Genomic DNA, 13,493 nt, shown 5'->3' with positions numbered 1-13,493 from the left:
GCAGTAAAAATTAAAACATTCAGAAATTCTCTGCATGATAATATAGTCTGAATAATAAAATGCAGCATGAGGGGACTAGGGATGTGTATGTGAGCATGGTTTGGGTCCAGTCTAGCCTTCTGCCTCTGACTGGGGGCCCCAAAAGTGACTGTGTTTTGAACTGGTCTGTTAATTAGGCCCACCAGACAGACTTAGACCTATTGCATGTTGCTATGGATGCTTTCTTAAAGAGAGGGGAGCCTAAAAGGGTCTCAGACAGAGAGAGAGGCTGAGCTGCTGAGGTGGCAGGAACTACCATTAGAGGAGGGGAGTGAATGACAGAACTACCAGTATTCATGTTTACTGGTATTTAGTCTGGATCATACACATCACTTAGTGAGGACTGGAGGAATGCTTTTGTTAAACCTGTGAAATAACCTAAGTCCTCCATATGATCTGGTACTTCCCATCTCCCAAATAGCACCTTATCCTTTCCTTCTCTTTTTGCCCCATTCTGAGTTCAGAGTTTCACACATTCCTTGCCACAGTTGGTAACATTACAACTGTACAAAACTGTCTTCCCAGCCCTATGTTAGACACCAGCAACCTTGCCAGCTATTGCAGATGTAAGCATTTCTGTTCACCTTGGTAAGACTTTAAATTGATTGGGACCTGGATGCATAAATCTCTGTTTAATTTGCTTTCATCCTCAGCTGTTTGACTTTGACATTGAAGTCAAACCAATGCTAGAAGTTTTGATTGGAAAAATCATTGAACAAGCTTTGCTAGAAGTCATGGAAGAAGAGGAGCTGGCCAATCTGCGGGCACATCAGTATGCATATGAGGAATTACGCAATGCCGAGCTTACTGAAGTACAACGCCTTGAGGAGCAGGAGAGGCGACACAGAGAGGAAAAGGTATCGATACAATAGCGCAGTCCAGCGGTGTCTAAGACTCAGTGTCTTGACCTTTGGTCTTCTGCAAGCTTGTATTCATTTGGCTTTACACCACTGGAAGACAAAGACAAAACCTAAAATAAATTTGATTAACTTAAAGGGGCAATGTCAGGTTAGACAATTATAAAAATAGCTCGATTTAATGCCTTTATTGTTGCTTTTTTTAGTAGTTTCCATATATCAGCATAATGTTGCGGTTTCTGTAAAGTACTGATATTCAAACTGGAATGTAACCACTTAACAGAAACGTACCTCATACATAGTACAGAACCTGACTTCATTTTGCCTTATGTATCTGATAAAATAATTAGTCAAGCAGTTAACTGGAGGTTTCCACAGCAATACCTCTTAAATGAATGCTTGCAGTGCTCTAAAATGAAAAAGAAAACATCCAACTTCTTAATACACAAAATCCTGAGTGTGCAAACACTTCTTTCGTGGTCTTTCAAATGAGGTATATTAAAGTGCCCAGTCATCAGAATGTTTAACTTCTCAGCAATAAGCATTTTTTGGAAACAAAGGACAATATTTCAAAAATTACACCATATATATCGTAGTAAAATTTTTTAGACCTAATCTTTTTTAAAATGCTTAGATCCTCTAGCTGCAAGCAAAAGAGCCAGAGATCCTCAGACAGCCCAAAGTGGCAGCGATAGTCATGGTTGCCGGACTAGCTGCATCTTTTTTTCCTTCTCTGGTCTCCCTGAGTGCACCCCATAAGATGTCAATTCTCATGCCCTTACTGTCTCTTGGGTGGAATTCCACAGTTCTTCCACTTATAGACAAAGTCCTCATCTACAGTACCCCTGTGTATTGATTGTGCTTACCCAGCATGTCCACCTGGACTTTGCCTGTGGTTCTTCCCTTGGGGAGCTCTGATCAATAGTGACTGTTTTTGTTTAACATTCAGCAGTTTTATTTGTATTTTTAATACTGTTATTTTATACTAAATAGAACAGAAAATGAGAACGCTGAAAACTTTAGAAAATCTTTAAGTAAAACCAGATTTGCCTTTCCCCACCCCAAAAGCAGACTCCCTGCTTTATCAACAAGAGGGATTTTCATGTCATTAGCCCAGTTCATGCTGAGGTACCAGAGAAGGGCATGAAGCCAGCAAATGCAAAATCACAGATGTACCAAATATAAAAAAAGTAAACAAAGGGAACCATTTTGCTGAAATGGCTGTGAATAATGTGGTTTTAGGCATTAGCAGTTTTGAATATAATTTGTCCATTTTAAAAAACATTTTTGTCCACCTGAAAGGTCTGTGTACACACAGGTGGACCCCATATGAGTCATGTGTACTTATCAAAGGAACAATTGACCTCCCCCAGTTTATATGCCTGTTTTGTGTTTTAAAAGTTCAAATTTTATTAATATTCTCTTTTTTGGATTTTGTAATTAACAGCTAAAAGGCTGGAAATTTTACATATAATGTTCTTTTGACAGGAACGTCGCAAAAATCAACAGTCACAATTGCTTCAAAAGCATAAGGAGACTTCAGAAAAAATTGCAGCAAGGGCATTTGCTCAGCGTTACCTGGCTGATCTCATTCCTTCAGTCTTTAGTAGTCTTCGTGAGAGTGGATATTTCTATGATCCTGTAGAAAGAGGTTTGTACTATTTTTTTTTTCTTTACAGGAAGCATGTAATCTAACTAGGGCTGTCAAGCGATTAAAAAAATTAATCGCAATAAATCGTGCAATTAAAAACATTAATAGCGATTAATCATATGGTTAATCGCATCGTTAAACAAAATAGAATACTATTTATTTAAATATTTGGATGTTTCCCACATTTTCAAATACACTGATTTCAATTGCAACACAGAATACAAAGTGTACCGTGCTCACTTTATATTTATTTTTGATTACAAGTATTTGTACTGTATAAAAACAAAAGAAATAGTATTTTTCAGGTCACCTAATACAAGTACTGTCGTGCAATCTCTTTTGCATGTAAGCTGAACTTACGTAGAATTATGTACAAAAAAACTACATTCAAAAATAAAACAATGTAAAATTTTACAGCCTGCAAATCCACTCAGTTTTACTTCTTGTTTAGCCAATCACTCAAACAAGTTTGTTTATGTTTGCAGAAGATAATGCTGCCCACTTGTTCACAGTGTCACCTGAAAGTGAGAATAGGTGTTCTCATAGCACTGTTGTAGCCAGCATCGTAAGATATTTTCGTGTCAGTTGTGCTATAGATTCATATGTCCCTTCATGCCTCAACCACCATTCTGCAGGACATGCGTCCATGCTGATGTTGGGTTCTCCTTGATAACAATCCAAAGCAGTGCAGACCGATGCATGTTCGTTTTCATTATCTGAGTCAGATACCACCAGCAGGAGGTTGATTTTCTTTTTTGGTGGTTTGGGTTCTGTAGTTTCTGCATCGCAGTGCTGCTCTTTTAAAACTTCTGAAAGCATGCTCCACACCTCATCCCTCTCAGATTTTGGAAGGCACTTCAGATTCTTAAACCTTTAGTCGAGTGCTGTAGCTATCTTTAGAAATCTCACATTGGTACCTTCTTTGCACTTTGTCAAATCTGCAGTGAAAGTGTTCTTAAAATGAACAACATGTACTTGGTCATCATACGAGACTGCTATAACATGAAATATATGGCAAAATGCGGGTAAAGCAGAACAGGGGACATACAATTCTCCCTCAAGGAGTTCAGTCACAAATTTAATTACCGCATTATTTTTTTAATGAGCGTCGTCAGCATGGAAGCATGTCCTCTGGAATGGTGGCCGAAGCATGAGGGGCCTACAAATGTTTAGCGTACCTGGCACATAAATAACTTGCAATGCCAGCTGCAGAAGTATCATGCAAATGCCTGTTCTCGCTTTCAGGTGATATTGTAAATAAGAAGTGGGCAGCATTATCTCCCGTAAATGTAAACAAACGTATTTGTCTTAGTGATTGGCTGAACAAGAAGTGGGACTGAGTGGACTTGTAGGCTCTGAAGTTTTACATTGTTTTGTTTTTGAGTGCAGTTACGTAACACAAAAAAATCTACATTTGTAAGTTGAACTGTCACAACAAAGAGATTGCACAACAGTACTTGTATGAGGTGAATTGAAAAATACTATTTCTTTTGTTTATCATTTTTATAGTGCAAATAGTTGTAATAAAAATATACACTTTGATTTCAATTACAACACAGGATACTATATGAAAATGTAGAAAAACATTCAAAATATATCATTTCAATTGGTATTCTATTGTTTGACAATGTGATTAAAACTGCGATTTAATCACAATTAATTTTTTGAGTTAATCGCATGAGTTAACTGCGATTAATAGACAGCCCTAAATCTAAAACATAAAATAACCATAACATTCACAATAACTTAAGAAGTTTACAATCCTTCTATCATTTAGTATTGGTTATCCAGATGTAAACAATAAAACTACATTTCATTCAATTATTTACATTTGTGACTGGGCATATTTGGTATTGTTTTTAAAAAGTCAATTTTAAAACTAACATAGCTGGTCATTCATATGCAACTAGATCCTATTTGTGACAACAATAGCTAATAATTATGTTTTATTGAAAAGAGCTAAATTCAATGCATTAAAAACTTGCAACTTAATTTAAATGGAAAGTGAAAGTTAATGGGGACACAGACAAACATAGGCGTGAGCTGTAGGTGTGATAAAGTGGGACATTCAAAGAGTTCAGATTTTTTGAGAATCATTTAAAAACCCTGTTAAAGTTTGTTTGCTGTGTTGCTTATAGCCATGCTGGTCCCAGGATATAATACAGACAAGATAGATGAGGTAATATCTATTATTGGACCAACTTCTGTTGGTAGAAGGTACAAGCTTTTGAGCTCCACAGAGGTCTTCTTCAAGTCTGGGGAAGGAAATCAGAGTGTCTGAGCAAAATACAAGGTGGGACAGATTGTTAAGCATAAGGGGTAACACATGTTGTAGATGGTCATTTGAAATGAAGTGTGCAATTGAGGGTTAGATTGTTATGCATAAGGATGGGGTTTGAAGTGGGCAATTAAGGGTAGCAGGCAGTGTGGTGTGTTACAGATTATTGTAATGAGCCATAAAACCAGTGTCCTTGTTGAGTCTATGGTTTTTGAGTTATGAATTTCAGTTCCCAGGCTAGCCTTTTGAAGGTGGCTATGCTGGTTTCCTTTGACAAGGAGTATTGAACAATCAAATATAGAGTGACTGCTTTGTGAAAAGTGTTCACCTACAGGAGATATGGTGTTTTTGTCTTTTTTATCATTTTTCTGAGGGAATTCATTCGAGAGCATAGTGATTGTCTGGTCCCCGCCCCGCCCCTAAAAGACAGAGGGATCTGCCGGGGGGTGAGGTGGGGAGTCCCAGCGGTGCTTACCTGGGGCGGCTCCCAGAAAGCATCCGGCAGGTCCCTCTGGCTCCTAGGGGCCGGGTAGCGAAGCTAGGGGGGGAGCAGGGGGAGTGGCCTCTCCCCCCACTGATCACATCAAAAGTGACACCTTAGGCACCAACTCTGTGGGTGCTCTGGGGCTGGAGCCCCCACCGGGAAAATTTGGTGGGTGCAGAGCACCCATCGGCAGCTCCGCACCTGGCCCCAGCTCACCTCCGCTCCGCCTGTGCTTCTCCACCCATCCCACCCCCGCTTCCCACAAATCAGCTGTTCACGCGGGAAGCCGGGAGGGCTGAGAAGCAGGCAGTGGCTTCGTGCTCAGGCAGAAGGAGGCGGAGGTGAGCTGGGGTGGGGAGCAGTTCCCCTGTGGGCCCACCAGGTTACCTGCTGCGGTGCAGGCAGCCCTCCTCGCGCCCCTCCGCCCCAGCTCACCTCCTCTCCACCTCCATCTCCTTGGGCCTGAGCGCGAAGCTGCCGCTTGCTTCTCAGCCCCACCCCGGCTTCCCGCGCAAAACAGCTGATTCGCGGGAAACTGGAGTGGGGGATGGAGAAGCAGAGCGGGGCGGCGCATTCAGGGGAGGAGGCGGAGCGGAAGTGCGCTGGGGCCGGGCATGGAGTGAGGAGCTGCCGGTGGGTGCTCTGCACCCACCAGATTTTTCCCGTGGGTGCTCCAGCCCTGGCACCACTTTTGGCTGGTTGTTAAATTTCGAAGCCCTTTTAGAACCGGTTGTCCTGTGGGACAACTGGTTTTTTTTTTTCATAGATATTTAGGTCAGAAGGGACCATTATGATCATCTAGTCTGACCTCCTGCACAACGCAGGCCACAGAATTTCACCCACCACTCCTGCAGAAAACCTCACACCTATATCTGTGCTATTGAAGTCCTCAAATCTTAGTTTAAAGACTTCAAGGAGCAGAGAATCCTCCAGCAAGTGACCCGTGCCCCATGCTACAGAGGAAGGCGAAAAACCGCCAGGGCCTCTTCCAATCTGCCCTGGAGGAAAATTCCTTCCCGACCCCAAATATGGCGATCAGCTAAACCCTGAGGTTCTAAAAGGGCTTCTAAATGTAACAGCTGGTTCCAGCTCACCACTGCTAACTGGCTCCAGCTCACCACTGCCTACACATAGGAGCCGGAGTGGGGACATGCTGCTGCTTCTGGGAGCTGTGCGGAGCCATGGCACACATGGAGCAGGACAAGCCCCGGACCCTGGCTGGAGCTCGAGGGCCGGATTAAAACGTCTGAAGGGCTGGATGTGGCCCCCAGGCCGTAGTTTGCCCACTCCTGTTATAACACATCATTAATAAAAATACTTTGTCTTGCTTTCTCTCCACAAATCTTACAGATGTTGAGAAAGAATTTCTTCCATGGGTGATGGCAGAAGTAGATCAGACATTGGAGAAGAAGATTCTGGGAAGGACAATGCTTGACAGTAAGTTACAAAGTCATGGAATGTAATATACCCTGCTTAACTTTTTTCAGTCAAAACTGCAGGATTATCGTGAAATAAAGAAGCAGAGGATATTTTAACAGCATTTGCAATTGTCCAAATGGGGATGTATTTTACCATTTTCTTTTTTTTAATCACCTGACTGTTGGACAATTCCCAGACCCATTTTATATTGTTGTTTTGTAATTATTGGTCAAGTGAAAAAAATAGAAATACCAGGCGTGTTTCAGCAGCACATCTCTACTGGTAGTACAAAACATATGTGGAATGTCTCTGACAGAGAGGTTCCTGTTATGTTCAGGAGAAGTGGAGTGGTTAATGAATATTAATTGTTTTCTTTTTTCATTTACATAGTTTATATTCCTCATTTATTTCACAGACAATGAAACTATGTTCTTGTACAGTAGAAGCTGTGTTACCAACTGGAAAGCTCTCGAAACTGGCTTTTAATGGATATCAGAAATGTCCAGTTGGCGTGGGGCTGGCAGGCTCCCTACCTGTCTCTGTGTGGCTCCCCAGAAGTAGCTACATGTCCCTGCTGCTCTTAGGTGGATGAATGGCCACAGAGGCTCCGTGCACTGCCCCAAGCACTGGCTCCACATCTCCCATTGGCCAGGAACCAGCTGCAGGGGTGGAACCTACAGGTGGAGGCAGCGTGCGGAGCCACCTGGCCGCCCCTCTGCCTAGGAGCAGGAGGGACATGTCGCCGCTTGTGGAGAGCTGCCCAAGGTGAGCGCCGACAGATCCAGCACCCTGAAACCCCTCCTGTGCCCCAACCCCCACCCCGAGCTCCCTTGCACACCCAAACTCCCTCCCAGAGCCCATGCCCTGCACCCTCTCCCACACCCCAACCCCCAGCCCTGAGCCCACTCCTGCAGCCAAACTCCCTCCCTCTTAGTTAACCAAAATTTTTGACTTACTGGCACCTCCCATTTTCCCAACATGCTGGATACCAAAGCTTTTATTGTATTTAGTTTTCCATTGAACAAACTGAAGGCTCTTTTGTTCCTCAAATTGAAAAGCATATACATTGTTTAAGGCCTCCTGTACATAACACAAGGCCTGGTGGCCTCACATGTATAAGTTATCCCAACCATGTAGCAATGTGGTCATTCTAAATGAAAGAATAAGAACAGAAGAAAAATTCTTGGTCATGATTGGTTGAAAAGTCATGTGGCTAGTAACTTTCCACTATTAATTTTAGACATAAACAATATGGCAGTCTGGAACAGTGTAAATCAATCAGATTTTTCATGGAGACATCTGCTTGGCATCTTAGCAATCAATAATACTGGACTTTCCCCTGAACTAAAACAGTAATTAATCAGATAAATGAACCAGTCTCTGATTCTTGATTGGCTCATCAGAGCTTAACAGTATTTTTTAAAATGTCTACCTTTACAGGTTGCAGTTAAAGCACCAATCTTAAACCAGGCAATAATCATACAGTTATAATTAATGCATCTCAGTGTGTGGTCCCAGATTAGATTAAAATTATTTTTAAACACACATTCATCCTTTTTTGCATATGTTTCATCCTTATGGTGTCACTGCAAGTCAGACTTAAGAAGGTTGTTTGAGTACCCTAACTGTGCATTTCTATACCTTGACTTTGGATTCTTTAAAATTTAGTTGAATTCTGAGTTTCTTTGGTCTATGATATAGACCTTATTTCTTTGATAGTTACAACTTTCCTCTTATGTATTTTACCCTAAATTACTGATATGTATTTCTCAAACTTATCCCTTTACTAATGAAATTTTGAATGGGGAATTTTTTTTATTATTAAAAAGTTCATCCATGAACACTCAACAAGCACCCCAAAGAGAATGTTGCCATGTGATATACTAATGACTGGAAGATATGTAGTATCCATCTTAATTTTTTTTTTTAAATTTGCTTTTAAATTTGGTGGATCTGGCCCGAAATGTGTTCTAGCTGCTTTGCACCACCTTACAGCAGTGCAAAGTAGCTGGAGCATGCTGACCGGTTAACAGTTACTTTGCCCTCCTGCCCTCTACATTCCGTTGCACCACCCTAGTTTTTTCTCCACCTGCCTTCAGTGTTTAGAAGGTCTGTTGTTTTCAAAAATTACCCATTGCATCAGATCTACTAAAAATCATCTGTCTCCCGGTTTTTGTGCGGATAGATAATGCATGAGCTGAGACCATTTGGGACAAAAATAAAAGATCAAATAGAGTGCTTCATTTCTCATGGGATTCATTTTTTAAATTAATTTTAAGTTGGAAATTAATTAATGGATTTACTTCTAAATTCAAAGAATTTATTCTGTACTCACAGAGTAAGTGCTACAGTTTTGGGGAGGATACATAACAGAGAGGGTGAATCTTCTTTAAGTGCAACACTCAACTCAGTCATAACTATGGAGCTGTTATTGGCACCTCTATATTGTTCCATTTTATGTATTATTTTAAAAATAAAAACCTTTTATGGTTAATTTTTGGGTTATTTTCATTTGTTACATTTATTATTCAATTTTTTTTAAAGTGGGATCCCACAGTTTGTGATATTTATTGATCTTTAAGGGAATAAACAGTATTATTTTGCTGCTGCTTTTGTTTCAGTGAAAGTGATCTTCAACTGCACTGCTCTCCAGACATATATGTTAGATTCTTCTTGCTTTGGAGGGATCCCTTGCCTTCAATATTTACTGTCCCCTCACTAGCACTGGTTCCTGGCATTGTGACCTGCTCCAGCAGTCATGAAGGAACAGAGATAAGAGAAGGGGGATAATGAAACAGTTGAACAGAACCTTTTAAAATAATTACCTTGAGGTAACTAGAACTAATTTGGCTAAGCATATATCACAATCTCAGGTAAAATTTTCTGCATTTACTATTACATTTCACTGTTGCCCTGTGAGTCAATCAATAATATAATAATGTATAAAATCATCTCTAAATATTGCATTTTTTTAATCCATAAAAATTTCTGTTCTGCCCTATAGTAACTACATTTGTCATTTCAGCACTGATTCGTGAGGTGGTTAACAAGAGGTTAGATGCATTTGATCAGCCAGAAGCATCTGGCCAGCCTGCTGGACAAACAGAAACATCTCATCGAGGCTCTGTTCAGACAGAAGCATTACATCAAACAGAAACTCAAGAGCGTGAAGCTAAGTGAAGACTAAACCAAACATCTAGTAATCAGGTAATGGCCGATAAACAGTTGGCCTAGTCAAAAGATGTGTTCATAGCTATTTACAAATCTCATACACTAGCCTTGGTGAAGGATACCAAACAATAAGATTAGCAAAGCCTAAAATAATTTTTTAAAGTATTGACATAGCTTACTTGACTAAAGAAAAATGCAGAGAGGTTACTACTAACAAACTACAGAAGGGTGTGAGTGAAATTCTGTACAGTGTTCAGTTCAGCATTGGGGTTGCATTTCTATATAATCAGCCCAAGTGCAGGTCTTTTAAATTGAAAAAGTACTGCTGCCTGACACCTCGTACAAGGGGCTGTGATTGGGGGAGGAGGGACAGGACTATATTAACTTCACACTAATAGACAGAAACATTTGCTAAAACTAACTTGCATGTTTTCATTCCGCAATACAGTATACTATTATCCTAATATTTTTAATCTCAGAACAGGAATGTAAATTCCTCACATCTTAATCCTCCACATTTATTTCACTTTAAGACTCAGCATGGCTATCAAGACAAAGTCAGACCTGTGTCTTGTCTCTCTCACCAACAGAAGTTGGTTCAATAAAAGATATTACCTCACCCACCTTGTCTTTCTAAGTCAGACCTGATGGTCTGGAACGGGGCATGTATATCGGTCTTAGAATAGCTAAAGCCCTGTTTTCTGTGAACTGAAAGAGGTTATCTCAGGTTAATTATGGACATCTGAGGCTAATTAAGGGCAGCCTGTGACCTTTCAAAACCTCTTCCAGTGAGTGAGAGAGGATAGGAGGGAAGGAAAAGGAATCAAGTTGTAGGAAGGTTGTGCAGAGCATGGGGAAAAGGCTTCTAGGTAAAGAGCTGTTTGTCTCTATAAGGGAAATCTTGTGTGTATTTCTGTTTGGGGAGGGGCCAGCATAAGACGAGGCAGTATCCCAGTGGAAGTTGGGGGGGGGGATTTGTTTTTGTTTTTTCATTTAAAAAAATTCCCAGGGTCTACTCTGTAAATATTGTAAATAAACCAACATGAAGAACTATATCTCCAGAGTACGACTGATTTACCCCCAGCCCTCCCAACACCGGTGCCTTGGTGTGATGTCACTATCTAATTCTGTTTGTTTTGAAGGATAATATGTCAGAACATCTTAAGAGTATCCTCTAGGGAAATGAAGATCAAATTTTAAAATGCTAACTTGCAAAATATTAATTTTCATTTGGTTTTGATAGATGCACAGTGCTAAAATTATAGGAATTAATAATTTATGTAGAGAGCAATCTAATTTCATTAAAAAGAAAAGGAATACTTGTGGCATCTTAGAGACTAACAAATTTATTTGAGCATAAGCTTTCGTGAGTTACAGCTCACTTCATTGGATGCATGCAGTGGAAAATACAGTGGGGAGATTTATATACACAGAGAACATGAAACAATGGGTGTTACCATACACACTGTAACAAGAGTGATCAGGTAAGGTGAGCTATTACCAGCAGGAAAGCAGGGGGGGAAAAGCCTTTTGTAGTGATAATCAAGGTGGGCCATTTCCAGCAGTTGACAAGAACATCTGAGGAACAGTGGGTGGGTGGACGGGGGGTGGGGGGGGAATAAACATGAGGAAATAGTTTTACTTTGGGTAATGACACATCCTCTCGCAGTCTTTATTCAAGCCTAAATTAATTGTATCCAGTTTGCAAATTCATTCCAATTCAGCAGTCTCTCGTTGGAGTCTGTTTTTGAAATTTCTTTGTTGAAGAATTACCACTTTTAGGTCTGTAATCGAGAGACCAAAGACATGGAAGTGTTCTCCGACTGGTTTTTGAATGTTATAATTCTTGACGTCTGATTTGTGTCCATTGATGCTTTTACGTAGAGACTGCCCAGTTTGGCCAATGTACATGGCAGAGAGGTATTGCTGGCACATGATGGCATATATCACATTGGTAGATGTGCAGGTGAACGAGCCTCTGACATTGTGGCTGATGTGATTAGGTCCTATGATGGTGTCCCCTGAATAGCCACTATGGATGGAGAAGCCTTCTACACCAACATTCCACACAAAGATGCACTACAAGCCGTCAAGAACAGTATCCCCGGTAATGTCACGGCTAACCTGGTGGCTGAACTTTGACTTTGTCCTCACCCATAACGATTTCACATCTGGGGACAATGTATACCTTCAAATCGGCGGCACTATTATGGATACCCACATGACCCCACAGTATGCCAACTTTTTTATGGCTGACTTGGAACAACGCTTCCTCAGCTCTCGTCCCCTAATGCCCCTACTCTGCTTGCGCTACATTGATGACATCTTCATCATCTGGACCCATGGAAAAGAAGGCCTTGAGGAATTCCACCATGATTTCAACAATTTCCATCCCACCATCAACCTCAGCCTGGACCAGTCCACACAAGAGATCCACTTCCTGGATATTACAGTGCTAATAAGCGATGGTCACATAAACAGCACCCTATTCTGGAAACCTACTGACCTCTGTACTTACCTACATGCCTCCAGCTTTCATCCAGACCACACCACACGATCCATTGTCTATAGCCAAGCTCTACGATACAACCACATTTGCTCCAACCCCTCAGACAGAGACAAACACTGACAAGATCTCTATCAAGCATTCTTACAACTACAATACCCACCTGCTGAAGTGAAGAAATAGATTAACAGAGCCAGAAGAGTACCCAGAAGTTACCTACTACAGGACAGGCCCAACAAAGAAAATAACAGAACGCCACTAGCCGTCACCTTTAGCCCCCAACTAAAACCTCTCCAGCGCATCATCAAGGATCTACAACCTATCCTGAAGGATGACCCATCACTCTCACAGATCTTGGGAGACAGGCCAGTCCTTGCTTACAGACAGCCCCCCAACCTGAAGCAAATACTCACCAGCAACCACACAACAAAAACACTAACCCAGGAACCTATCCTTGCAACAAAGCTCGTTGCCAACTGTGTCCACCTATCTATTCAAAGGACATCATCATAGGGCCTAATCACATCAGACACACTGTCAGAGGCTCGTTCACCTGCACATCTACCAATGTGATATATGCTATCATGTGCCAGCAATACCCCTCTGCCATGTACATTGGCCAAACTGAACAGTCTCTACGTAAAAGCATCAATGGACACAAATCAGACGTCAAGAATTATAACATTCAAAAACCAGTCGAAGAACACTTCAATCTCTTTGGTCACTCGATTACAGACCTAAAAGTGGCAATTCTTCAACAAAGAAACTTCAAAAACAGACTCCAACAAGAGACTGCTGAATTGGAATGAATTTGCAAACTGGATACAATTAATTTAGGCTTGAATAAAGACTGGGAGAGGATGTGTCATTACCCAAAGTCAAACTATTTCCCCATGTTTATTCCCCCACCCACCGTTCCGCAGACGTTCTTGTCAACTGCTGGAAATGGCCCACCTTGATTGTCACTACAAAAGGTTTTTTCCCCCCTGCTTTCCTGCTGGTAATAGCTCACCTTACCTGATCAGTCTTGTTACAGTGTGTATGGTAAGACCCACTGTTTCATGTTCTCTGTGTGTATATAAATCTCC

General features: G+C 41.2%; 1 protein-coding gene across 2 annotated transcripts in view; it reads left to right on the top strand.

Annotated features, from left to right (window-relative positions):
- The window catches only part of RSPH3 (radial spoke head 3), a 36,325-nt gene that overhangs the window by 7,337 nt on the left and 15,495 nt on the right, over positions 1-13,493 (top strand). For both annotated transcript variants that reach the window (XM_048844122.2, XM_048844123.2), the window contains exons 5-8: positions 693-896; positions 2,385-2,547; positions 6,660-6,746; positions 9,754-9,935. In XM_048844122.2, the coding sequence (XP_048700079.2) occupies positions 693-896; positions 2,385-2,547; positions 6,660-6,746; positions 9,754-9,908 (609 nt within the window). In that variant the 3' untranslated portion in view covers positions 9,909-9,935. The remainder of the gene's footprint in view (positions 1-692; positions 897-2,384; positions 2,548-6,659; positions 6,747-9,753; positions 9,936-13,493) is intronic.

This window comes from Caretta caretta, chromosome 3 (assembly GCF_965140235.1).
Source record: "Caretta caretta isolate rCarCar2 chromosome 3, rCarCar1.hap1, whole genome shotgun sequence".
Taxonomy (NCBI): domain Eukaryota; kingdom Metazoa; phylum Chordata; order Testudines; family Cheloniidae; genus Caretta; species Caretta caretta.
The sequence above is the reverse complement of the archived record's forward strand: the minus strand, read 5'-3'. Positions and strand labels throughout refer to the sequence as shown.